The 27,805-nt window shown below is 35.2% G+C and overlaps 1 protein-coding gene across 1 annotated transcript in view; it reads left to right on the top strand.

The window, feature by feature from the left end:
- Window positions 1-19,260: 19,260 nt before the first annotated feature.
- LOC145670306 (protein kibra-like) overlaps window positions 19,261-27,805 on the top strand; it is a 118,753-nt gene continuing 110,208 nt past the window's right edge. The window contains exon 1 of the mRNA XM_081738780.1: window positions 19,261-19,703. Coding sequence (XP_081594906.1) covers window positions 19,576-19,703 — 128 coding nt within the window. The 5' untranslated portion in view covers window positions 19,261-19,575. The remainder of the gene's footprint in view (window positions 19,704-27,805) is intronic.

The following is a 27,805-nucleotide window of genomic DNA, read 5'->3' as shown; positions in this document are numbered from 1 at the left end:
CGTTCTTTATCCGGATGCACCGCTTTACAGGAAATCCTTCCTGATGTAATTCCTCATAGATTTCCTCATCGGTGAGATCTGGTTCAACTCCTCGTATAACAACTGATAGCATTGGCAATCGCCTAGGAGGAGGAGGAGTTTTACGTGCACTTGGAGTTAGTGCGGAGATTTTAGCCTTTGGTCCAAAGATCTCAAATGTGGCTTTGTTTCGCACATGCGATACAAAATTTGAGTTAATAGATTTTAGTATAATGCCTCTGCGAGTTTTAACGATTTCGCGTATCTCAGGACGAGGCACATATTTAATCAACTGCTGAAAAACTGCTCGAACGGTGTTATACTTTTGGTCATAATCCGTCAGCAGGAAGTTATATATTGGTTCTGGTTGGTGATGTGAGTTTGAGTTATCGACGGAATTAGATGATGCCCAATCCATGTTATTGCTCATACTTGGATTAATAATAGATGTAACTCGCTGTTTCTTCGGATCTATGGATTGCTCACCATCCGAGAGAGAGATCGAGAGCGAATGCGCTGCCCTTTAGTAATGCAGTCAGCGTAAGTAGCAGAAACAGTGGTAGTAAGTCCTGACCGTACCGTTCCGGTAACAATCCGGGGTTGAGTTTTTTGTCGACCGTTTGGCCCTATATTAGCTGGTGTTTGTTGACCGAGATGCGATGAGCCAGAAGCATTGCTAAGATCCGTCATGATACGTAGGGAACCTGGGGCCGAAGCCCAAATGAAGATGATAGATGAGATTCAAAAAGCAAGCGCCCTCCGAAAGTGAAAACTTTCGTCAATCCTCTAAGTGCTCTAATTGTGTTATGCTCGCAAGTACGTGTTGCAATACTTGGTCCTCGCTGACACCGTAAGAAACACAAGAGAGGCTAGGCTTCTTGGTTTAGTATGAGTGAAAACGCCTGACCTCCAACCTTTAACTTTTGATTTCAAACGTTTCATTTATGGTTATTTGTGATTTCCGTTTAACAAAGACAAATATTTTAAATAAATTATTGTATTCTTTAAATAAATTATTTAAATAGATCTTTTTATAAAGTTTATTTTTAAAATTATTGTTCAAAGCCTTTGTATTTTAATAAACCTTCTCCAAAATCAATGCAAATGAATTGTGCTGCCATCTTTGGAGTTCTTTTAAACTATATGTTTGTGGCCAATCCTTTCGGCAATGAGATCTCGGAAACTACAGGCTCTAGAAAGATGCCGTTTTCACTGACCGATTGCAAATTTTGCGTAGATTGTTCAGTTCTAATTGAATATTTAAAAAACATGGCCACTATTTCCTTATTACATTTTTACGGGTACACTGGAAGTGTTGAAATTAAAAAAAAGAAAGCTAAAGCATCACGTCCTACGCATTATACATTACAACACCACACTGTTGTATATAGGGGTTGTATATGTCTCAGGCGTTTGTTTCATTAACAAATAATAATGGAAAAGGAAGGATAACCATTTCTCCAGTTTAAGATGAACCTTTTTTTTGGGGGGGGGGGTGTTTTGCCGAATGAACATCATATATAACTGACATTATAATTAATTGTGTATGTAATGTATTTGCTTATTACATACTGCATTCAAGAAGAAAGAAAATACTGGTCATACATGAATTAGAAACTCCAACCGGAAGTAGGCTCAAAATCTGCAAACGGTGCGAGATATTGAGAAAAAATCATCGAAAAAAGTCTCCCCTTTATTATACGCCTTGGCTTTTTAAATGAATACGTCTTTCACTTGTGTCTGTAAAGGGGCATGTATAGATGTTGTAAGGAATGAGGAGATTTATGCTCATTTGCGAATGATGCGCTGTGTAGAGAGCGCAGGTTCAGTTAGTCTATATTAAAATACTTGGTTTATAGTATGTTTGTGGTCAAGAAAATTTATGTTTGTGGCCAATCTTTTCGACAATGAGATCTCGAAAACCACAAATGCTAGAAAAGTGCCATTTTCGCTTATCGATTCCAAATTTTGTGTAGATTTGCCAGTTCTATTCAAATATTAAAGAAAATACTCGTTTTCATTTTTCCATTCCACATTGTAGGCGTCGTTTTGACCCTATTAGTTTAATATTGCCACTAGGACGTTAAGGTTGATACCCTTGTGAAAGGCAACCAGTGGAGAAGCTACGTATAGCGGGTTGATGGACATTTCAGGCGCTTTGCTTTAATCTGAATGACAAAACCTATTGCAACCTGACAACTTCGAAGGCTTGTGGACTCACAATCTGGCGTACTCTGATATGAAATTATACGAAAAAAAATATTTGCATTCGGTATCATCAATCAGTTATCCAAGTTTGTCACAAACTCACCTCAACATTCAATATGTTAAAATACTACCTTTATATGTTTGTCTATAGTAATTCACTCCCTTTGAAAGTCTTCCTGTTCTTTACTTGTGTCCGTAAAGGGACTTGCACAGATATAGTGAGAACTGGGAAGGTGATTGACACTCAGTGATGAAAATTTTCCGATTCATAAAAACATACTCCACTTATTCCTACATCGTTGTTTAGCCGTGATGTGAGGTGGAAAATTTTCTTCTATATTTTTCCATAAAATCTTCCGTTCTTAACAAATATCAGTGATAAAGTAACAATTCCTCAGTATTCATAAAATTGATTGAATTCATGTATAGAAACGTTAAAAATTGAAATATCGTTTAAAAAATCTGAAAATTTTAATGGCTCAGACAATTTTCAGTACTATGTAGGAACAAGTTAAACAATTTTTCATGAATCGAAGAATTGTCTATCCTGTACAATGAAAATTTTCCGATTCATAAAAACATACTCCACTTATTCCTACATCATTGTTTAGCAGTGATGTGAGGTGGAAAATTTTCTTCTATATTTTTCCATAAAATCTTCCGTTCTTAACAAATATCAGTGATAAAGTAACAATTCCTCAGTATTCATAAAATTGATTGAATTCATGTATAAAAATGTTAAAAATTGAAAGATCGTTCAAAGAATCTGAAAACTTTCATGGCTCAGACAATTTTCAGTACTATGTAGAAACAAGCTCAACAATTTTTCATGAATCGAAATATTTTCTGTCTTGTATGGAAAAATTGAACTTTTTATGAATCGGAAAATTTTCATCATTTTGAAGCAAAAAGTAAAAGAACTTTTTGTGAATCGGAAAGTTTTATTGCTCTGTAGAAACAAATGAAAGAAATTTTCACGAATCGGAAAATTTTCATCAGGATATAGAAACAAGTGAAAACACTTTTCATAATCCGGACAATTTTGGATATTATGTTTAGTGATGTTTGTTGGAAAATTTTCCACTATATTTAACAGCACATTCAGCTATAAAATTCAATTCGTGTAGAGGAAAGTTAGACAACAACAAATTATCATTTTCCAATTAGCTTTCGGAAACCAGAAAATTTTCTAATATTTCAAGTTGGGAAGTAAAAATATACAGTGTTTCTCTCTCTCTCTCTCTCTCTCCCTCTGTGTGTGTGTGTGTGTAAAGTGCAGGGAATATACATCGAGTTCGTACAGAACAAATATTCCATTCCAATATTTAAAATGTAACAAGAAATTGAAAAGAAACCTTTGCGAATTTATCAATTTCAGAAACAGAAAATTGCACTACTTTTTCACATGTAGGCCTTTCAAATGAAGAATCGTTAGATTTTCACTTCATGAAACATTTTAAAACAATATTTATTACCAATAAATTTTACGGCTAAACAACGATGTAGGAATAAGTGAAGTATGTTTTTATGAATCAGAAAATCCTAATGACTTTTAATAAATTGAAATTTTAAATAATAGAATGGGATATTTGTACTCTACGAACTCAATGTATGTTCTCTGCACTTTGCATACACACAGAGAGAAAGAGAGAGGTAGAGAGAGAGAGAGAGAGGAAGGGGAGTGAGGGAAAGAGAGAGGAGTTGAATTGAGTTTATTTTGAGTTTAACGTCCCTTTCAGTAGCGAGACTATATAAGACGGGACCAACTGATTAACGTGAAATCCAAACTACATGAGCTCCCGCTGGGAATCGAAGACAGGTCTTCCATGCCAAAGGCGCGTATGCTAACCGCTTAGTAACGAAGGAGTTCGCAGATGAAGAGAGAGAGAGAAACACTGTGTAAAATTTTACTTCCCAGTTTGAAATATTAGAAAATTTTCCGCTCCCGAAAGCTAATTAGAAAATTATAATTTGTTGCTGACTAACTTTCCTCTACAGAAATTCGATTTTGTAGCTGAATGAGCTGTAAAACGCTCTTTTTTAGGAATGAGAAAATCTCGAAAATAAATCAAAATTCCTGAATTGGGTTACCACTTTGTTAAAGATTCTTAAAATCCAATAAAACAGAGTGATGAGTATTTCTAAATATTATACACTATGATAATTTATAAATTTTTGAATAGGTAATAAAGAAAGGAAAAAAAAACTAAGTTCTGTAATACTGCTTTGTTCCAACGAGATAACGCACAACTGACTCGGTTCTAGAAAATGACATTTAGGTTCTTGCTTAAGCAGTAAACCAGCAGTAAGATTCCGTATTATTACAATCTCTATATGTATCACTGTTCACATTGCTATTTAACAAATTAGTTTATTCGAAATCATAAGCTCAAGTTAGGATAACAATTTTATTATCTTAGGTCGGTTTATCATTACAAAACGGAGACAAGTTTGAAAAGAAAAAAAAAATCTAGTTTGATTAATAACTTAAAACAATTGTATCTCATAACAATTTCGTAAAGTTGCATATTCATACTTCAATTGATATATTTGATAATCACAAGACAGTTTCAGCGAATCGGTACATTAGTTACAATACATCAGACAAGGATTGATCTTAAGTAGCCAACTACGGAACTTTACAATAATTGCTCTTCGACTAAATTCGTATCATGAATGGTTTCACAGACAAGAAGAGGAAAAAAAAATCTACCAAATACTGATCCATCCTCTTTTTAATTATCTATGAAAAAAAAACTGAACGTTCCATTTCTGAAGACATAATTATCTAACTGTCACTCATATTCTACAATGTCCTCCAATCTGTGTTGCTACTGTATAACTCCAACTGAGTTCTAAAACTGTAGCATATATCAGATATGGCTTTAGCATTTAGCCCGCCCTCGGACAACACATTAAATATTTTATTTATGCACTACAAAGAAAAGAAAGGAAGCGAAAGAAAAAAAATAATAATGGACAGCGAATTATGTACAGATGGTATGATTGATGATAAGAAACGTGAGTACGTGACAGGATATTCTCAATACTAATATGGAACGTTATTGTTTTATGTATCTACTTTTTCTTTTTTTTACAACATGCAAGAGAATTCATACTAATGTGGTGGATCAATTCATTAGTTTGTCAGTCATATAAATCTAAGAGCCACAAGGTGGTCAACCTTCATAAAATATTCCGAAGCTAAGCTAATCATACCGTGAGTTTACAGTAACTAAGAACATGTACCGAATACGCAATAAGGATAAATTCGCTTATATTTAAATGCATTCCGACCTAAGATTCATTCTATCATGCAAAATTTTGAATTGACTGTAAAGATTAATAATAACGTGGAGACATTTATGGCAGATAAGCGAGATACGTAACGCAAATGAAATTTAGCTATCCATAGTACTCATATTGATCATTTTCGCAAGATTACTTCCAAGAGTTATTAGTTTTTTTTTTTATAAAAAAATTTTCAAACTGTTGAATTTCACAATACACTCCTACGTCACCGACGCCATCTTGGAAGACGAACTTTTATCTCCATAAAGATGTTATTGTTCAAAATAAGAAAAATCTGGTTACCTGGAAGTCAGGTACAATTACTTACAGTCTTAAGGACTCATAAGATGAACAACTTTCCAGTCCGGGATGGCAGGGAATCTTGGTCATCTGCTGGTTCCTCAAACTGGTTTTTATGTGCTGGTTGCTATCATGGCTTCCAGCAACTATTGACCAGCGGGGGTGGAATCAGAAAAGGTTGAATTTAATTTTGTGAGAACTCGGCAATCTAAAGAAACTATTTAAGGTGTTCCTAAATCACATTTTTTTTATAGGTTAATATCACAAATCAAATAATTTCAGAATATAATAAATTTCAACTTCGAGTTCTCTCACCCCCTTTGCTGCTGGTTTGTATTTGTTTCTTCTTCTTCTTCTTCTATACCTAACTACTCGTGCATATCCTATTTTATGTATAATTATTAATTCACACTATAGTTAATTGCATTAATTTAGAAAAATCAGTATATCAACAACTATCATTAAAATCATATTTGCTTTATCCCAATTTAGTGATTTTACTGTTTATAAATATAATCCTAATACGTCTAATATTATTAATCAATTGAGTTTGGTAGTACCCAGCAGAAAACTTCACTAAAGCTTCACTGAATTGTCATTATTATTAGGCCTAACGCTAGGCCTAATGCTCTCAAGTTTACAATAACAATTTTAGATTTAAATCTCGGTGAGTAATACTAATACATTTTTCAAATTAATAAAATGTGTAATACAAATCCCCCTTTTTTTTTCTATTCAACTATTTAATATGATTTTGAAGTGCATTGGTAATGTTTCGTTATTATTATCGTAATTATAATTGTATTACCGTAATACAGTTCTTCCTCAGCACAATGCACATTGTGACACCGGTTAATTTATTTATACATAATTATATTCCGCCTAACAATATAGGTTTTACAAGTCAAACGTGTGCTCAGATATAGAATAATAGCCTAAATCTATATAATTACGAAATATCAGAGAAAGCAAAGGTTTGCCAAGGTGTGCCAAACAACCGACCTAACAACAACTAACCTATGTAATTAACACAAACACACGAACATAACAATAATAAAATAAAATGGCACAAATGCACAATACGGGAGCCATCAAACATGTAACGAGTAAACGAGTATCAACATGCATACCGGTATTAATATAATGTAATCGCTACCGGTAAACCGGTACGTTACATTTTTCCCAGTGGCCTGTAAAAAAAAATTTCAACATTTTTTTTATATATATATATAACTATTTATAATCTTTTAACAGCTCCTCCCGTTTTTCATTAGAACAATTGAAAAGTTTTACATTTTGTAAATTTTGTGTAGGTACTTCTCTCCCCTTTAAATCTTTTAACGAAACAGAGTTATGATGCACTTTTGTAGCAACATAAGGCCCGGTATAAACAGGCATGTACTTGTGAGTAATTCTTTTGAACGCATCAGATAGAAAATGTGTTCGAACCATTACTAAATTTCCTTCTTTAATTTCTACCACGTTATTTTGTAATTTTCTTTTTCTTTTCGAAAACAATCTAGGTTCAACCTGAATATGACGTCTTGAATTCTCCATATTCTGCAATTCTGGAGGCCAAGGAAATTTTTCCCTAAATCTGTCAACAGCCGAAAAAGAAATAAATAATTCAGCAGGCGTACAATCAATGGCACTATTATATGAATAATTAAGTAGATCTTGTGCAGTCTTCAACACAGTTTTCCATTTTGAATGATTATTGCTGCACAACAATCTTACTATTCGGTTCAATTCGCGATGCGAACGTTCCAGGATCCCGTTAGCCGGAGAAATCAAGATATAACGTATTTGATGTTTTACGAAACAGGAACGGAGTTGTTCATAAACGTAGAAGTACTATAATTATTCATCGACTCGGCAGTAACAGAAGGATACGGCGGGTGTAATGCTGAAGTAACCGAAGTTACCACCGGCATGTTAGAAGAGAAAGGAGAACTAAATATAGGAACCGGAGGACATTGGCCATATGGTGGTTTCAAATTATACATTCCAGATACAGCGTAAGGGACTGGTCCATTTCCATACACTAAAGGGTAAGGTTGGACTCCATTCATAGGTCTAAATTTGTTAACTCCATTCGTCCCCCAGCTTGATTTCACATTCCGATTCCTCCTCCAATTTTGACGTTGTCGACCATTATTGTTTCTAAAATTTTGACTGGTTAAAGTTCGAAAATGGTTCTCGTTTCCTGAAGTTTCATTTTTCATCGGTTCTGTTTGAACAGCATTATCAATTCGAGTCGAGTTAGACTGTGAAATAAAAGTCTTTCTTATTTGCGGTTTCCTATTTTGAAATTTTACACCACTGAAATCTGGACAAGAATTGGGATTACATTCTAATTCCGCTATCCTTAGTATTAGATCCTGCACGGTAGTGACCGATCCTAACTTTAAAATTTTCGATTCTTCGCTTGGAAGACAATCTAATATTAGATCCTTTAATTCCTGATCAGAAGGCGATGTCACAATGGAGTTATACTTCTCTACAATATGCCGAACGAATCCCAACAAGGAAGAGTGTTTACTTTTGTCATACCGCAACGAATAAAGATGGCGCTTTTGTGCTCTCTCCATTCGCTCCGATATGTACTGTAATTTGAATAATCTGACAAAATCTTGAAATGTTTTGATTTGATTTACTACGCTTCTATACCAAATCTTAGCTGACTTTTCTAAACATCTTGCAATTATATATAGGCGGTCCCTATCGGTTAGTACATACATATTCATTGTCTGCATCAAATCATCTAAAAAAATTTGTGCCACTCCCTGAGTTAGCTGTCCATCGAATCGTGGAAAATGATGTAATTCGCGCAGGTAAGATCCCGCACCCATCTTGTATGAGGGACTGTTTTCAAATTGTTTACTTGTCTTTTCTAGGTCTGAAGTGTCCATTCCTACATTATCATTTACAACTATGTCTGCCTTTTTACATTGCATGACGCACGGTTCGCGACACGACGTCCTCTTTCTACCGGTTTTATTCCTAAGCCGTTTATTTTTATTTTTATACTTATTTCTCTCTTCATCCGAGTCAGATGATGAAGATAGATTTATGTGTACGACGTTTTCTTCTCGGTTAATTCGCGTCCCATCTAACATGAATACCGGAGTCTCATTGTTTTCATTAGACATGTTATTCTCGGTTCTAACAGGCTTCGATGTTTTTCCAATCAAATTTTGGTCAATGGGGCTCGACTGATCTGAATTATTTTTATTTAGGTGATCATATACTAAGGTCTTTAAACTTTCAGTGTTTTGTTTGCATAAATCGCGCCCATGTCGATATGCATCAACTACGTCCTTTTCTAACACTTTCACCATGTTCGTTGTTCTCTCATTTAATTCATACAACTTCCGGGTTTCTTCAGCTTGTTGCTCTTTTACAAATTTTAATTTTCAGGTTAGATAAGGCCACCAGAAAAGTTTTTTTTTAAATATAAGTTTTTTAAACCCTCTTATTATCGCATACATATAATCCTTTACACTCTACAGTAACTATAGAACCACAAAACGTAACTTAATGAACTAGTAGAACCATAACAAGAACAATACAAGCGAAAATCCACGTCTACAATTTCACATTGGGGGAGCTAATACAGGCGGTGAGATTCTAGCCTGTCTAATCCTATGAAGTGCTTCTAGCCACTTCCAACAGTTGTTTTTAGTTATCATATGTCTTCGACCCTGGCTAGAGCAGTTTCCTATCAACCATATAAACACATTCAATCTCTTTAAATTGAAATCCCTACTCGTTATTCGGTTAGGTTTCTCTATCCCTTTTCTCTGGTTCCTAAATTCAATCATTCTTCTTTTATCACAAATACAGGAGAAAATCTCAAGATCATCATTTCTTATACGAAATTTTACAGTATCTATTCGACTAACATTCGCCACCTTATTATATAGATCTTTTTCATAATAAGCATACATTAAAGAGCTATACAAACTTTGGGGTTCTTTTAACAAATATTTATTAACACCTATCAACTTACATCTACTACTACAAACTAAATCTATCACTACTTCTGCATCATTGTAATCAGCCTCATCCGTTAAATTATTATTATTAACAACATAGATATGAGACCTAAACTCAGGCGCTTCTAACGCAGCCATGTCATTTGTTTGTAAACTACTATTTGTTTCATCTAAGACACCACAGAAATTTTTGACTATTTGGGTATCTGTGTGTCCAATACTATCAGTTAATTGTGACCCCATAGCTCTTATTTCTGTTCCGTTAGTAGCGAACTCAGTTACAACTTCATTCTTTAATTCGGTTTTCATAGAAGAAAATGATTCTTTCAGAAATACAATGTCATTACTCATCCTTGACATTTCTGTTTTTAATTCACCGATATTAGTTGTCATTTCATTACTAATTTTCGTTTTGATAGATGACATTTCTGTTTTTAAGTCACTTATATTTGTTGCTATTTCTGCTCTAAATGAGGACATATCTAATCTCAACCCTGCAATAATCGTTGTTAACTTATCTAAAAAAGGACCACCCCCTATTTCGATTTCTGGGACAGATTTCTTTGGCTTTTCTTTTCTACCAGTAACAACAATGTCATCCTGACCTACAACAGCATTGATTTCAGTCTGTACATTCATTTCAGTATTTACTTCTCTATTTTCTTGCACTTTACATGTAACACAATAACATTTGTCCTCCGATTGTCTTAGAATCTCTAATTCAGCTGATGACATATTCAAACATTTTATATGGAACCATTGGTCACAGCTTTCACAACAAATAGCTACATTGTCTTTAGCACTACTGCTATCACAACAACTGTACTTTTCTGGTTCGTGTCGTCTCACTGATACTTCACTCATTTTTCTACATAGTAATTGGGTCACGCATCTCCAATATCTACCATAATTATCCCCACTGTAATTACAGAATCTCACACCAGTATTACATACTACAGCGAAGTTAATAATCATCCTTGGCTTTGGGTCGCCACTTTGTAAAACGCTCTTTTTTAGGAATGAGAAAATCTCGAAAATAAATCAAAATTCCTGAATTGGGTTACCACTTTGTTAAAGATTCTTAAAATCCAATAAAACAGAGTGATGAGTATTTCTAAATATTATACACTATGATAATTTATAAATTTTTGAATAGGTAATAAAGAAAGGAAAAAAAACTAAGTTCTGTAATACTGCTTTGTTCCAACGAGATAACGCACAACTGACTCGGTTCTAGAAAATGACATTTAGGTTCTTGCTTAAGCAGTAAACCAGCAGTAAGATTCCGTATTATTACAATCTCTATATGTATCACTGTTCACATTGCTATTTAACAAATTAGTTTATTCGAAATCATAAGCTCAAGTTAGGATAACAATTTTATTATCTTAGGTCGGTTTATCATTACAAAACGGAGACAAGTTTGAAAAGAAAAAAAAAATCTAGTTTGATTAATAACTTAAAACAATTGTATCTCATAACAATTTCGTAAAGTTGCATATTCATACTTCAATTGATATATTTGATAATCACAAGACAGTTTCAGCGAATCGGTACATTAGTTACAATACATCAGACAAGGATTGATCTTAAGTAGCCAACTACGGAACTTTACAATAATTGCTCTTCGACTAAATTCGTATCATGAATGGTTTCACAGACAAGAAGAGGAAAAAAAAATCTACCAAATACTGATCCATCCTCTTTTTAATTATCTATGAAAAAAAAACTGAACGTTCCATTTCTGAAGACATAATTATCTAACTGTCACTCATATTCTACAATGTCCTCCAATCTGTGTTGCTACTGTATAACTCCAACTGAGTTCTAAAACTGTAGCATATATCAGATATGGCTTTAGCATTTAGCCCGCCCTCGGACAACACATTAAATATTTTATTTATGCACTACAAAGAAAAGAAAGGAAGCGAAAGAAAAAAAAATAATAATGGACAGCGAATTATGTACAGATGGTATGATTGATGATAAGAAACGTGAGTACGTGACAGGATATTCTCAATACTAATATGGAACGTTATTGTTTTATGTATCTACTTTTTCTTTTTTTTACAACATGCAAGAGAATTCATACTAATGTGGTGGATCAATTCATTAGTTTGTCAGTCATATAAATCTAAGAGCCACAAGGTGGTCAACCTTCATAAAATATTCCGAAGCTAAGCTAATCATACCGTGAGTTTACAGTAACTAAGAACATGTACCGAATACGCAATAAGGATAAATTCGCTTATATTTAAATGCATTCCGACCTAAGATTCATTCTACCATGCAAAATTTTGAATTGACTGTAAAGATTAATAATAACGTGGAGACATTTATGGCAGATAAGCGAGATACGTAACGCAAATGAAATTTAGCTATCCATAGTACTCATATTGATCATTTTCGCAAGATTACTTCCAAGGGTTATTAGTTTTTTTTTTTATAAAAAAATTTTCAAACTGTTGAATTTCACAATACACTCCTACGTCACCGACGCCATCTTGGAAGACGAACTTTTATCTCCATAAAGATGTTATTGTTCAAAATAAGAAAAATCTGGTTACCTGGAAGTCAGGTACAATTACTTACAGTCTTAAGGACTCATAAGATGAACAACTTTCCAGTCCGGGATGGCAGGGAATCTTGGTCATCTGCTGGTTCCTCAAACTGGTTTTTATGTGCTGGTTGCTATCATGGCTTCCAGCAACTATTGACCAGCGGGGGTGGAATCAGAAAAGGTTGAATTTAATTTTGTGAGAACTCGGCAATCTAAAGAAACTATTTAAGGTGTTCCTAAATCACATTTTTTTTATAGGTTAATATCACAAATCAAATAATTTCAGAATATAATAAATTTCAACTTCGAGTTCTCTCACCCCCTTTGCTGCTGGTTTGTATTTGTTTCTTCTTCTTCTTCTTCTATACCTAACTACTCGTGCATATCCTATTTTATGTATAATTATTAATTCACACTATAGTTAATTGCATTAATTTAGAAAAATCAGTATATCAACAACTATCATTAAAATCATATTTGCTTTATCCCAATTTAGTGATTTTACTGTTTATAAATATAATCCTAATACGTCTAATATTATTAATCAATTGAGTTTGGTAGTACCCAGCAGAAAACTTCACTAAAGCTTCACTGAATTGTCATTATTATTAGGCCTAACGCTAGGCCTAATGCTCTCAAGTTTACAATAACAATTTTAGATTTAAATCTCGGTGAGTAATACTAATACATTTTTCAAATTAATAAAATGTGTAATACAAATCCCCCTTTTTTTTCTATTCAACTATTTAATATGATTTTGAAGTGCATTGGTAATGTTTCGTTATTATTATCGTAATTATAATTGTATTACCGTAATACAGTTCTTCCTCAGCACAATGCACATTGTGACACCGGTTAATTTATTTATACATAATTATATTCCGCCTAACAATATAGGTTTTACAAGTCAAACGTGTGCTCAGATATAGAATAATAGCCTAAATCTATATAATTACGAAATATCAGAGAAAGCAAAGGTTTGCCAAGGTGTGCCAAACAACCGACCTAACAACAACTAACCTATGTAATTAACACAAACACACGAACATAACAATAATAAAATAAAATGGCACAAATGCACAATACGGGAGCCATCAAACATGTAACGAGTAAACGAGTATCAACATGCATACCGGTATTAATATAATGTAATCGCTACCGGTAAACCGGTACGTTACAGAGCAGTTAAATATAGTGGAAAAGTTTCCACCTAACATCACTATACATAATATCCAAAACTGTCCGGCTTATGAAAAGTTTTTTCGACTTGTTTATACATCGTGATGAAAATTTTCCGATCTATGAAAATTCCTTTCACTTGTTTCTACAGAGCAATAAAACTTTCCGATTCACAAAAAGTTCTTTTACTTTTTGCTTCAAAATGATGAAAATTTTCCGACTCATAAAAAGTTCTTCAATATTTCCATATAAGACAGAAAATATTTCGATTCACGAAAAATTGTTTAACATGTTCCTACGCAGTACTGAAAATTGTCTGACTTGTGAGCCATGAAAATTTTCAGATTCTTTAAACGATCTTTCACTTTTTAACATTTCTGTACATGAATTCAACCAATTTTATGATTGCTGAGGAATTGTTACTTGATTACTGATATTTTTTTAGAACGGAAAATTTTCCGAAAAAATATAGCGAAAAATTTTCCACCTTACATCACTATTCACACTGATATTAGAACTGTTCAGTGTAAATAGCGCAGGTTCAGCTAGTATATATAAAAATAAAAGTCACTATGTTTGTGACTTCGTATCTCCTGAAAAACCCGACTAATCTCGATCAAATTTTCAACGTAGATGGGATGGGATTTAGATTTCTGGGCCTTCGGCATCTAAGGCCATTTAGCTCTTCAAGTTTTAAGGGATGACGTCCCTCAGCGAGCACACTATCCGGGGAAAGGGAAAGAAGGAAGCGGTCTGGGACCTTTAAGTTAGGTACCACCCCGGCATTTGCCTTGTGTGAATGAGGAAAACCCAGGAAAACCTCATTCAAGGTGGCTGGAATGAAAAAGCGTTTTACACTTCTTCGACCGAGTGCCCCAACCGGGAATCGAACTTCAACGTAGATGAGGTTTCAGGCCTGGAATGGTTTTTATCATTTAACCTTGACACTGCAACTTAGGAGACGGGAAAGGAGGGGAAAGACATTTAAAAACGATCGAAAACCACTGATAATATTGTCAAATCCATAGTTTTCTGGGTTGCTGAGATGAGCAATGACACTTCCGATGCCGTTTAAATCGAAATTCATTCCACAACTGTAATATTTATTTTTTATTTATATAGATTGCTGACTTTTCATTATATTTTCTGTTCCTATCGATTTGAGAACGCTTCAGTCATAGTTAAAAGGGACTGAATAACGGAACATGTTACTAATTTTTCTTATTATAACCCAGCGGAGCGGGTAATTGACGCTAGTTTATTATAATATTGTTACTAATAATTTGCGGTCTAACGATTTTTGTGTGAAATAGTACTTTTCTGAAAATTAAGATATACAGTAGTAATAATCGTTTATTTACCAAAGCTAAGGGAGCAAGTGTTATCGTACTTCTTACATTCATGTCTTTGAGTTTACATCTTTAAAAAGCGGGATTTTCAAAGGAAGCAAACAGCTTAAAAATGGAATCACTCACACTTGTTTTAGAGGGTTCATATATCTTGAAACATAATTATCTAAATCTTATGTTTGAGAGGACTGAAAGACCCGAAACCAAACCCGTTGGGGTTTACTTGGTTAACATTTTATTTTTTAAAAAGAAGCATTAACCATTTTTGCATTAATCCGGTGTTTATAGGTTAAGAGCGAGTTTCCTAATTTATCGTCCTTGATTGATATTTTCCCTGAAAAATCAAGGACAATATATGTTATACAAATGCAACCGGAATCTTCCAACTTAGCATGGCCGTAGATTTTGATAAATAATATGAAATGAAATCTTTCAGTTTAACATTCCACGATTATGCTCTTTCTGCTAAGGGAGACGATGATTAAAGCAAGTGAATGATGATGAAAGAATTGGTGGAATGAAAAGTGGGAGGAAACGGGAGTACCCCGAGAAAACCCACGGACACGATGTTGTCCATCACAAACTTACTTGGCAGGGGAACGAACCAGTGATCCTACGCACCAGAGGTAGGCGCTCTACTACTGAGTCACTGTGCTTCCCAAATTTTGATACGGTTTAGGCTTAGTATGTATATGAAATATTATTTGCAGATTTTTGGTTCCCGACCCAATAAATTGATTCTGAAGTTTTGAAAAAAAAATAAATAAACCGAATCCGTCTGATTTGAATCAAACTTTGCGGGATGGTAGGCCTTGATCTACTTCTGAAATATTAGACTATACAGGATTTTAATTCTTGAATTACGGGCCATCAATTTGATGTTTGGACTTGGTCCCATTTTCGAAATTATTAATAATAGGAACGTTAAATCGAACCCAATTTATCATTATGGTAGACTTTGACCTGCTATTCCACGGGCGCACCTAGGGGATGGTCCACCGGGTTCGAACCCCACCAAATTTCTTAACTAGAGAAACATTTCTAACCTTTCGCAAGAAAACAATGATTCCTCTAAGAGGGAAATGGTTAATGTACGATAAAAATTTCATCTTACACTACATCTATACTCTTTCTTTTCTTATCAAAACAATTTAGTTTACTATTTTTGCTGGTAGGTGACAGTACTTTAAAATTCCATATCGTTTTATAGAGTGTAGAATAAAATCAGTTCAATACTACTTAGACCTAGTGACCACTAGTGGTGGACCCCCCAAACTTCGGACACCCCCAACACAAGTTTCTGGGTGCGCGCCTGCAGGGCCGGCGAGAGGGGAGGGCAGGAGGGGCCAGAGCCCTGGGGCCCGAGGCCCCAAAGGGGGCCCGGCGGCCGAGGATAAAGAATTACTAAATGTTGTATATTTTTACTCAGTTCGCTTCCAATCAGTGCGCTCTTTGTGTAACAATTTTTGTGTACTGTGGTCTTGCAAAGAAATGACAGATGACAGAGCCAAGAACAAGCAGCTTCACTAGTCCAACGATACCCAAAAGATTTAGGAGATGATCTTTCTGATGAACTGCATAGCCTGAAATTGATATATTCGGCCAATTTTGGTGAGAAAACGCTTTCACCATGGGATCTCCTAAATAACATCAAAACTTTGAATCTAGAAACTTTATTTCCAAATCTGACAGTGGCCCTTCGTAAATTCGCCACAATCCCTGCTACCGTTGCTAGTGCAGAGCGCTCTTTCTCTCTGTTAAATAGAGTAAAAAATGTTTTACTCCCTACAATGTGTCAAGACAGATTATCAAGCTAAGGCTTGTTGGCAGTGGAGACAGAACTTATCAAGTGTACCAAACTGGATGCTCTCATTGATGAATTCGCCCTGAAAAAGGCCAAAAAGGGAATTTTGTTGTAACTATACGTAGAAAAGGATAAATTGTAACTGTAACAGTTGTCTAGTAGTAATACATATAATAAATTTCTCCTACAGACAATTACTATTAATATCATATTATTAATCACACTATAATTAACTTGAGCAATATTTCATTGAAGTAACTAAATTAGGCCTAATGCCTCTAGTTAAGGAAGACTAACTGCATAGCTTACTTCTATATAATTATTTATAGCAACAATTTGTGCAAAGATTTCATAGTACAGGGTAGGTTGGATGGTTGAGAACATTTACTTTCTCAGCTTTTATTAACTATCTAATATGTTCTTTTTGTATTTCCTTCACAAATTAGTGTGTTTGAGCATTTGATTGAGCATTAGGGGAGAACTTTTGCTATTACAAATAGATAAGTTACTTTTTTTTCTATATTTTGATACCATTATATTTAAATATATAATTTTTTTATTCATTTTAGTTTTGAAGCCTTCAAAAATCTTAGAACCAACATGTATAGGGTCTAACCAAAATCATAAATAGTGAATTAATTAGTTTTTTTTTTTTTTTTTTTTTTTTTAAGCGAACAGTGAACTTAGGCTAGGTTCAGAGTTCTTATTATTCACTTATTTGGAGATATAGCAATACTGTTTAACATGTAAATTAAACGCATTAATGGTCTAATAAAGAGTTCAAAATAAGTCTTAATGTTCATTTTAGTTTACCTCCGTCCAAAGTGGTAAGTACGTAAAAAGTCATTTAAGGGGCCCGGGATTGCTCAGCCTCGGGGCCCGCGACCGCTCTCGCCGGCCCTGCGCGCCTGTGCTATACCAACGTGTGAAAAGTCAGGTTTGAAGACTTTTGGTTTCCGAGTTTAGATCATCTAAGTTGAGGTTTGGACTTCGTGAAATTTTCGCAAAACAATTTTAATAAAGGTTTGCCTAAGGATAAATGAATGCTGCCTTTTTCCAGCAATTGGAAAACTCGCCATAATAGTTCGAATATACAGCACGAGCTTTGAGAATAATCTCATGGTAAAGGTCATTGCCATATAATTTAACTAGGAAACGGAAAATATAACAAGGGGGAACGCTGGCGCAATGATAGAGTGCTCACTTCTCAGGGGTCCTTGGTTCGATTTTTGGCGACGTTAGCTTATGGTCAATAACAATCGTGTCCGTGGGTTTTCTCAAGATTTGCAAGTTTGCTCCCACATTTTCATTTCGCAATCATTCACTTTTATAAATAACAAGTTCCTTTAGCTTAAAACGGCGTAACAATAGATGTAAACCTAGAAACTCTATTGGGGTCATCGTGGCTTTGTGGTAGAGCGTTTACATCTGGTGTGTGGGCAGGAGCGTCATTTCAGATTTTGCTTGGGGTTGGGGCAAGACCCCTTGATTATAAGTAAAATTTCGCGTTTTACACTGATTTCCTACTATTCTATTGATAAAATCTATATACATCTCAAAGTCCCTCCCTGCCCCCCTAAATGACGCCCCTGTGTGTGGGGTTCGTGGTTCGATCCCCGGACAAGTAGTTTGTTGTGGACAACGTTGTGTAAGTGGGTTTTCTTGGGTTACTCCCGTTTCCTCTCCCTTTCTCATTCCACCGATTTTATTCACTTGTTTTAATCATCGCCTTCCTTAGTCTAAAGGACACAATCGTGGGATGTTAAATTACAGACTTCATTTCCTTTCTGTTAGAAACTTAATTGAATTTTAAGATTTAGATAATAGATTTCTGAGCTTTTGGCATTTATAACCATGTTAGTCCGTCATGTATGTGGGATGACGTCCTTCAACGATCATAGGGAACGGAAGGAAAGAAGTGATCTGGGACCTATATGTTAGGTACCATCCCGGCATTTGCCTGGTGTAAATGAGGAAAACCTTACTCACGATGGCTAGCCTGAAAAATCTTTTACACTTTTTCGACGGACTGTTCCCACCGGGAATCGAATGCAGGACTGCTCGCACCATAAGAAATAACATTTAAGTCAGAGATTATTTTAAAATAAATGTAACTGAATTTAATCTGAAATAGAGTAACGTAAGTACTTACAACCATTTTTTTATTGTTTACATTTTTATTTGTTGCGAATTCTAAGATTATTTCGTTTAAAAAAATAAAACGCACTAATAAACGTTATTAAACAATAGTATTGTTTCATCTATATGGGATTATAGAAATGACTTGCGCTGAGCTTGAAACGATGAATAATACCATGTATTGACGTTACTTTTGAAACATAAGTGATTAATTCAAATAAAATGTTAACTTTTGTCTACGTAGATGAGCAAATAAAGAAAGAATGAAAAAAAAAAAGGCACTGAATCGCTGCTTTTTCTACCCATCAACCTGATTAGAGTACGCTGGAATGCGATGGGAGGGGAGGCGCAAAGTACAGAGAATATTGACAATACCTATTTTTCGTGATCTGGCACTAGCACTCTGGCAGTCGAGCGTAGTTCGTTGGACAGAAAGCACGGTGTGAGTGTGTGTACGAGTGTTTCTCTTCCGATTTTAAGTGAGTTTTTAAAGTAAAGTGCAATGGATATTCAATTCTGCGACAGAGATCATATAAAAAGTCATTCAAACAACTACATGGTTATGTTAATACTCGCATTCCTTTCCTGAGGCATCTGGATGCTGATTGGCTGCAGCGCATGACTTCAAGGTGACGTCACGCGAGCCATGAATGAGGTATTCAAGATGGTGGAGTGATGCGAGTGGTGTAGTTAGTTGCTAAAGTTTTGGATGGATTTTTATGGTGAAATATGCCAAGACGACGAAATGGAGAAATACCTCTACCCGCTGGATGGGATATTGGAAGGGATTACGATGGGAAAATCTATTTTATCGACCACAATAACAAGAAAACGACATGGATTGACCCTCGGGACAGGTAAGTTTATATGCGAAATCAAACCCTTACCTTAAGGAGCCCCCACGTCAAATCTGTGAATTCCTGAGATATTTGTGTGATTTGGAGCTATAAGTATGAGAAAAAGTATTGGAAACAGTGTGAAAAAGTATGTGTTAAAATCAGATGTTGTTTGTGTGCTTTTAAAATGCTGTGTGTAGTTGGACAAACAAAATAAATTGCGAAAACTTGAGCGAAAAGTATTTAGACGAGATGTTCGCGTTTGTGCTGCCATCTTCACGAAAACACGCGAAACGAAGAATAGCCTATGTTACAAGCAGACTTATGTGGGATGAAAAGTTTACTACAGTAGGTCGCGTTATTCAATAAGGTGGAATTAAAATGTAAAATGTCGAAATCATGTGACGTGCTTCGGAACAAGGGGTGATGTATCCAATTTTGCCCATTGTATGTTTACTATGTAAATATTGAAAGTTCTTACTATTCGTGTAATACAAAAAGCTATTCTTGCAAGAAAAGTGTAACGATGATAGCATGTATGATTCGTGTGAAATCAAAACCATGCATATGCAGAAAACTGTGACCTGTATTTTGACATTATTTACATTAAAATATCGTTAAGGTCAACTTATAAGTTTCTAACGTTTGCGAATGATTAATACATTGGGAATTTATAAACAGACACCTGCCGTTTATTCTACAGCTTATAAGATTTGATATAAAGAATGTGTTTCTTTTTGCCTTACAGCTACAGTTTTAGCATAAGTGTTTACTGAGCAGTATGCTTGGATTTTTTTTTTCATATTTCATGTTGAACAATAAAATAGTGTGCATATTTATTTTATTCAATACCTTTAGATTCACTTACCACCTTGGGATTGGAATGAATTGATCTTGAAATAAAGATTTAAATTCTTACAGGGGATCCCTAGGTGGCACGAAAAGTACGCTAGATGGGTGTACAATTCTTGTACTGTAATTGAATATGGTCTTACGCTGATTGAGTTTAGAGACAGCGGAATCTGAAGTACAATTGAGTTCTCGATATCGGAAGGTGGCATAAATTCCCTTATCCCCTACTAGCGTATTAAATGTTAGATACGTGTAGGTTAGGTGAAATCGTCTTCGATTCTGTTTGGTTTACTTTGATATAAGGAATCGGGGTATGACTTAACGGAATGTAACCCTCAAAGGACATGGTACAAGGCACAAATTTCTGCAGAGGACAGAAGTAAACAAAAATTAATAAGTGAAATTTATATGTAGGGTACGCAATATTTTACAGAGTGACATGCAGCATCCAGAGAGTTAAAAGACAACAATTATTTTTTCGTAATTATGTCTGTATACCTCTTAACAAATTTTCACGGTCGTTGTAACTTCCATTTAGTATAGCGAAATTCAGGGGGACGGATAACATGTCTAGATTTTCCTTAGTAATTTTTTTGTTATTGCAAAAGTCTACACTTTATGTGTTACATACTTGTATTCTGTTAACAGCTTTTCTTTTTTTTAAACTATAAATTAAGTTAGGGCTTTGCTGAATATAAGTTAGGGGAGGGAGTGCACTTTGTGTAGACCATTCATAGGAACCGATACAATACATAGCTATACAAGCAATTACACTCTGTTAATTTAAACAAAATGGGTCCAAACTTCCTTAATCCTAAGTTAACCGGACACTACCCTACCCTACTTATTCTTACCTTGCGTCATGTCAACATGGCAAAATCACTTGTTCTGCATAAAGTGCACTTTTGCCAAGTTTTAATGAACTAAACCGTGAATTCGTGAGGTAAAGAGTTTCGTCGTTTCAGCTCTCAGCCAAAGTGCAAGGATCTAAACCTCGTGTTCTCGGTTCCAAGTAATATGTCTGCTAAGTAGGAGAACAAAGGGCCGATGTATGTTTCGGTTTGTTTTCATGTAAATAACCCCTCCCCCCGTTACTATGATCTATGACACATTGTAAAACATAACCGTTGTAATTCTTTGTGAAGCTCTCGGCATTCGAAACCGGAGGGAACAACAAATACTGGCGGAAATATGTCATTCTTCAACTATGGATATAAAAACTTGCTTTGTAGTATGCTCGCTTCAGAGTTCCTCTGCAGGTGAGCCAGAACTATCCTAAGTTAACCTAAGGCACACTGTTTCCCATCTGCGGAACATATCTCGCTTTTGTTACTCTACATTCCAGGCTACTCATCTTCCTTAGATTGCTCTGTTGCGTGCAGTTCATTGTGTTGAAATCCTAATCCATATGAAATTTGTGTTGAAGAACATTGTGTCCATTTGTTCAGTCCTCCCATATTCTCATTCCACTACTTCTTTCATGGCCATCCAGTTTCGTTAATTAGGCCTGCCTCATATCATAGTGACCCATTAGCCTATAGGCCATAACCGTAGAACGTTGAATCCAAGATTTCATTTCGTTCTTCCTCTCTTTGTGTCCCGTACATCCCGGTGGATCAGGAATGAAATAGCTTTGCTCATATGTAGGTAGTTAAAATTGAAAGTAGCTAATAGAACGCGAGCATTTAAGGCATTACATGAGTGTTTCTCAAGAGTATTTTAACAATGTTCGTTGTGAGTGCTCTAAGCTTCAGCTATGCGTAGTATGAATGGAATGTCTAATAAGATAACAAATTTGTAAGACAGGTGATTTTTGTTGTTGCTGAGATAATTATGTAGCCATGTTTGTGGTGCCCCCTTGAACCTAATCTGTACCTAATAGGATGTTACGTTGCGTATTTTAACAATTATTTTTGGTGGTATACTTCTCAAGTATTAACCGTGTAATGTCATTGTAACTGGAGCTTTCTCAAAATATTGTCATGCATTTAATTTCAGTCGTATGGACTGTACTTATTTGTTTTTAAATGTGGAATTAAATCATCACTTTCGTAACAAACTAACGAAAAAAAATGGCATGAGTAGCTATTTATTTTTATACGTTGAACGTATTACCATTAAGACAATGTCACGCAGGTCGTCAATGCAGGGATCACGTGGCGAACTTATTGTATAGGTATAATGAATGAACTGTGGGGTATCGATTATGACTGGTTATTTAACGTTATTCGCGAAGAAGTTCGCATGAGCACCTTTAAGAGTTATTGTTTGAGCACGCAGTAAGTGTGCACATGTTAATATTCAGTGTGGGTCATCATCATCATAAGTATTCTGCCATTATTGGTAGGTCATTTGCGCAGCTAAGAAGCTTCTATGTTCCACGGTCTTCCGCTAACATCTTCGTCTTTGTGTATGATTTTTCTGTTTTGATATCGTCCATTACTTGTAGTCTCCTCCCTCGCTTTCCTTCCACCATACCCTGTAGCACGTTCCTTATAATATTTCCTTCTTTTGTCTCCCATCATTTCTAACACCCTCTCATTCCTTTTCCGATGGGGTCCCCGGTTCAATCCTAACTCGCGTCAAGTAACTTTGTGGCGGACAAACGCCGTGTGCGTAGGTTTTCTCAACCTAACCTAACCTAACCACATGCATAAAGAGGAATCCACAGTAGAATTTCGAAACATTATTAGTTTGCGACGTTTATACTAAAATTATTATGGAAGGAAAATTAATAATAATAATAATAAAACAGTGTACATTACAGTTTCGGATTTTAATATCTTGACATATGTGTACGTAACTTTTCATAAAAGACTTCCAAACTAGTATGCATAAGTGTCGGAAGTGTTATAGAATGTCCTTGTTCGTCCGTCTGTCTGTCGACAGGTATCAGAGCTAGAATGGTAAGGGAAAATTGAGATTTTTTTTTTTTTTTTCGTAATTGATTCACCGTCCAGAGAATAGGTTTCATCTTCCCCAATATTCCTCTAGTCAAACCGCAGATGGGTAAAATTAGCATTTCCGGTTTCGGCGTTTATCACCATAGAATGAATATGGTAACAGATAGCAGGAAACTGCTTTTTGTAAACGATTCTGTCTCAAGGCAACAAACCAGAACTATCCACAACGCACTACCAAATCAGAAGTGGTTCACAAATTTATTAAAACCGGAAGTAATTCAAATTTACTATTACTTTTGGTTTCAGTATTGATTTCCGTAGAGGAAGAACGGTACACGCTATCAAGATGCGCTTTTTGCGATCGATTCAGCGTCCCAAGAATAGGTTTCATATTCCCCATTAATTCTCTATTCAAACTGGAAGTGGTTCAAATTAACCATGTCCTGTTCTAACGTTTATCACCATAGAAGAAAAGCGGTAACGCATAGCAAGCTGTTTTTCGTAAACAATTCAGCGTTTTCAGACATGACTATAATGAACTCTATTAAAATCGAAGGTGGTTCAAATTTACTACGAGTTTACTTCCATTTTCAATACTGATTTCCCTAGACTAAATGCGGTACATACCAGGGTGAAAAGAATCATATATATATATATATATATATATATTTAAATCAAATCTTTCTCCTCGTATAATACAAGTCACGAACTGAAGGAAAAGCATTACGAATTAGTATTAAATGCCAGTTATGCCATTTAGGTGAAAGTATTGGGGTTGAATTTTGAATGAATCCCCGATCGTTAACCTATATCAATTCCAAACAGTGTTTCTTAACAATTTTAAATTATGACTTTTTTTTGGGGGGGGTGGGGGCATTGGGGTAATTTATAGATTTTCAGTCAAGCATCATTCCTATGTATCCTAGGTTCATGGTTCATACCTCATTCTCTTTAGAATAGAACAGCCTTTAAAACGATAACATTCACATTTTCTCTATCATGTCTCTGGAGCGGAAAATTTTGAGAGAAGTCTGGATTTTTCCAGATTTTTTTTTTTTTTTTTTTTTCAAATTTTGATCCCCTCTGGACTCCCTTGTGTTAACGCACAGATCTCAAAAACAATTGGGAAATACTAAGGGTGTACAAAATTTCAAGCTTCTATCTTGAATAGTAAGGGTGGGAAAAATATTTAACAATGAGCTAAGAACATCCCCACAATACCCCAGTTGACCCGGATGTAACATAAAAATTTCCTCAGACATCCTTATTTATCCTAGAATCATGATTTGTACATTATTCTCTTCAAAGTAAAAAAAAAGAGTTTCAAGCGGTACCATTCAAATGTCTCCATCGTGTATGCTATCTGGGGCTGGAAAATCACGAAAAAAAGGATTTCCTGTTAAGAAATATTCCCTTCTTTACTTTTTACTCCTCTGTACCCGCTCTGAAACAAATCTGAAAAAATACTAAGGGGTGCAATGAATGAGTGTCCAAAATTTCAAACTTCTAGATGCAAAAGTAAGCCTGCGAAAAATAATATCCTCAAATACCCCAGATTACCGTATAAAACAGGATCTCAGGTAACAGTTTCCTGATACATCCCTATTTATCCTAAGATCATGGTTAGTACATCATTCTTTTCAGAATAGAACAGCCTTCATCTTAGGCGGGAAAATCGCTAAGGAAGCTATTTTTTGTTTAAAATAGCCTTTTTTACATTTTTGCCTCTCTGGACCCTTCTGTTTTCATGCAGAGACCTGAAATCATCTGAAAAATACTAAGGGTGCACTGAACGAGTGTGCAGAATTTCAGTCTTCTGAATGCAAAATGCAGGCCCGCCAAAATAGGCACAACAAAAAATATCTTTTTTAATTTATGACGTCATCACATCCTATGTTTTGACGCAGAGTGGCGTGAAAGCATATGTAACGTGCTCTACAATGCCTTCAGTCCTGAAAAAACGAAGTAAAATGCTTTATTGGTACTTTTTCAATCGAATAATGAAGATTTTATCCTATTACCTAAAAATAGGTGATTTGGCAGGGTCATATTTTTAAGGAAATTGTAAGTAGATTGCGGCACGAAATACATAAATTTTGCCTAAAGTTATATATATATATATATATAAAAACCGGAGAGCTGATAGGACACTTCTAAATACGCCCTATTATCTGGGAACAAATATATAGACGCGCACCCAAAAGAATCTTCGTCTTAAATGTCGATGGTGATTTCCTCGTTGGAATAGTTAACGATTTACAATATAAACCCTATGTTACGAAGAGAAGAAAACAGGATTGCCCTATTACCCGTTCAAAATGGGATTTTCCCTAATCATCCTCAGCATGACACTTGTTTTCATACTATGCTGTACGCACTGTAAATTTGAGTCTCATTGTATTATGATTATTATCTTCCATAATCGAAATAACTGAACAGAAACGAGACTTTACTTATTTTCACTTTAAATTATTTTGGAATTCGATTTACATCAACGATTTTTATTTTAAAAATCAAGTGATTTAAATCAATCCACTCTGGTACATACCATCAAGATGCTGTTATTTTTTTGTTTTGTTTTGTTTTGTAATCGATTCAACGTCCCAAGAATAAATTCCGTCTGCTTCATAGTGGTAATGAGCCATTTCCGTTTCAACGTTTATCGCCATGGAACGAAAATGGTAACAGCAAGAAACGGTTATTTGCAAACGATTCAGCGTCTCAAGACAACACATGATAATGAACAACAATACCGAAATCGATAGTGGTTCAAATTTACTATAAATTCCGATTTCAATAGTTACTTCCGTTGAGGAAGAACAATAAATACCATAAAATATGGATTCAGCGTCCTAAGAATAGCTTTCATCTCCTTCCTTAGCCCTCTATTTAAACTGGAAGTGGTTTGAATAAACTATTTAATTTCAGCTGTTATCATCATACAACAAAAAAATTAAAGGATAGCGAGTAATGGCTTCGAGATATGTATTCAGCGTCCAAGGAAAGGCTTCTTATTATTGTATTGCTCTATCTTTGCTGTATTGCCCTGTTACTGTACACTATCTTCGATCTTATTACTGTATTGCAGCCAGTACTTATAGATGCACTATTTCAAGTTTGAGTATTGATTTCACATAGTTCTGAAGTCTTAGGTTCACACTGAATCGATATACACTATTTCTTCCTTTGCTGGAAGCGTTTAGGGAACGAATGAATATTCTTAAACTATATTTTGGCATACCACTGAAATGTTCCTGTGAAAGCAGAAATACGAAGTCACAAACAAATATGTAATTGTTACACTTGTAATTCAAATAAGTAACTAAATAATTATGAAATACAGAATAGTCAATTGTCAAATCGTGTAGGTTAAGTTTGAAGTTCAACACTCACGGGAGTGCAGTTAATTCGGTCTCCGCAGAACTTCATGCATATTTTGAAGTTTCTTCGTGAATATATGGTTTACAAATGTGTTACTGGTTTAGCATTTCAGGGTTCGATTCTCGAGAGAAACACATGTGATTCAGAGTCTATGTTAAACAGTTGGTCTACTTCGTGGTGCTGAGATTTAATGGTCCAATGAATTACTCATTTGCTTTAGAAACGATCGAAATTAAATGCATATTTGGTTCAATGCATAAATATTATAAATATACGAGAAACAAGCTAGTTAATTTTTTACTGCTACTTAGTTTTTGTATCCGTTTTAAATTGCACTGTTCAGTATGTATTTTAATGGACATGTGGGGCCGCGGTGGCTCAGTGGTAGAGCGTTCACCTCTGGTGCTAGGGGTCCCGGGTTCGATCCCAGCTCCCGCCAAGTGAACTTTGTGTGGACAAGCACCGTGTGCGGGGGTTTTCTCGAGGTTCTCCCGTTTCCTCCCACTATCTTCATTCCACCATTTCATTCATTTCTCATTTTCACCGTCTCCTTTAGCCTAACCGGCATAAACGGGGGACGTAAAACTCAAAGATTTCATTTCATTTCATTTTAATGGACATGTGACCGAATGACATTTTTACAGAGTCAATTGAAAGCTAAACATGATGGCTCGGTGGTTAGAGTTTTTATTTATGGTGCGAGGGATCAATGGTTTGATTCCCGCCTACGCGAATTTGGTGTACATCTTCGGTTTTTTTTTTTTTAACCTTCCACATTCTCATCACTAATTATTTCATAATAGACTTTCGTTAATTCATCTGTCTCCTTTAGTATAGAGGACGATACCATGGGACATAAGACTAGAAGTGAAATCTTTTAGTTGATCGTCGTACGATTATACCCCTGAGACTTAAAGGGAGATAGACATAAAACTAGAAATTTCATTTATTTATTGAACAAATTTCCAGATTCAACATAATTTTGCC

Source organism: Thermobia domestica, chromosome 14, assembly GCF_964235325.1.
Source record: "Thermobia domestica chromosome 14, izTheDome1.hap1.1, whole genome shotgun sequence".
NCBI classification, from domain to species: Eukaryota; Metazoa; Arthropoda; class Insecta; order Zygentoma; family Lepismatidae; genus Thermobia; species Thermobia domestica.
This window is presented reverse-complemented; position numbering and strand designations above follow the sequence as displayed.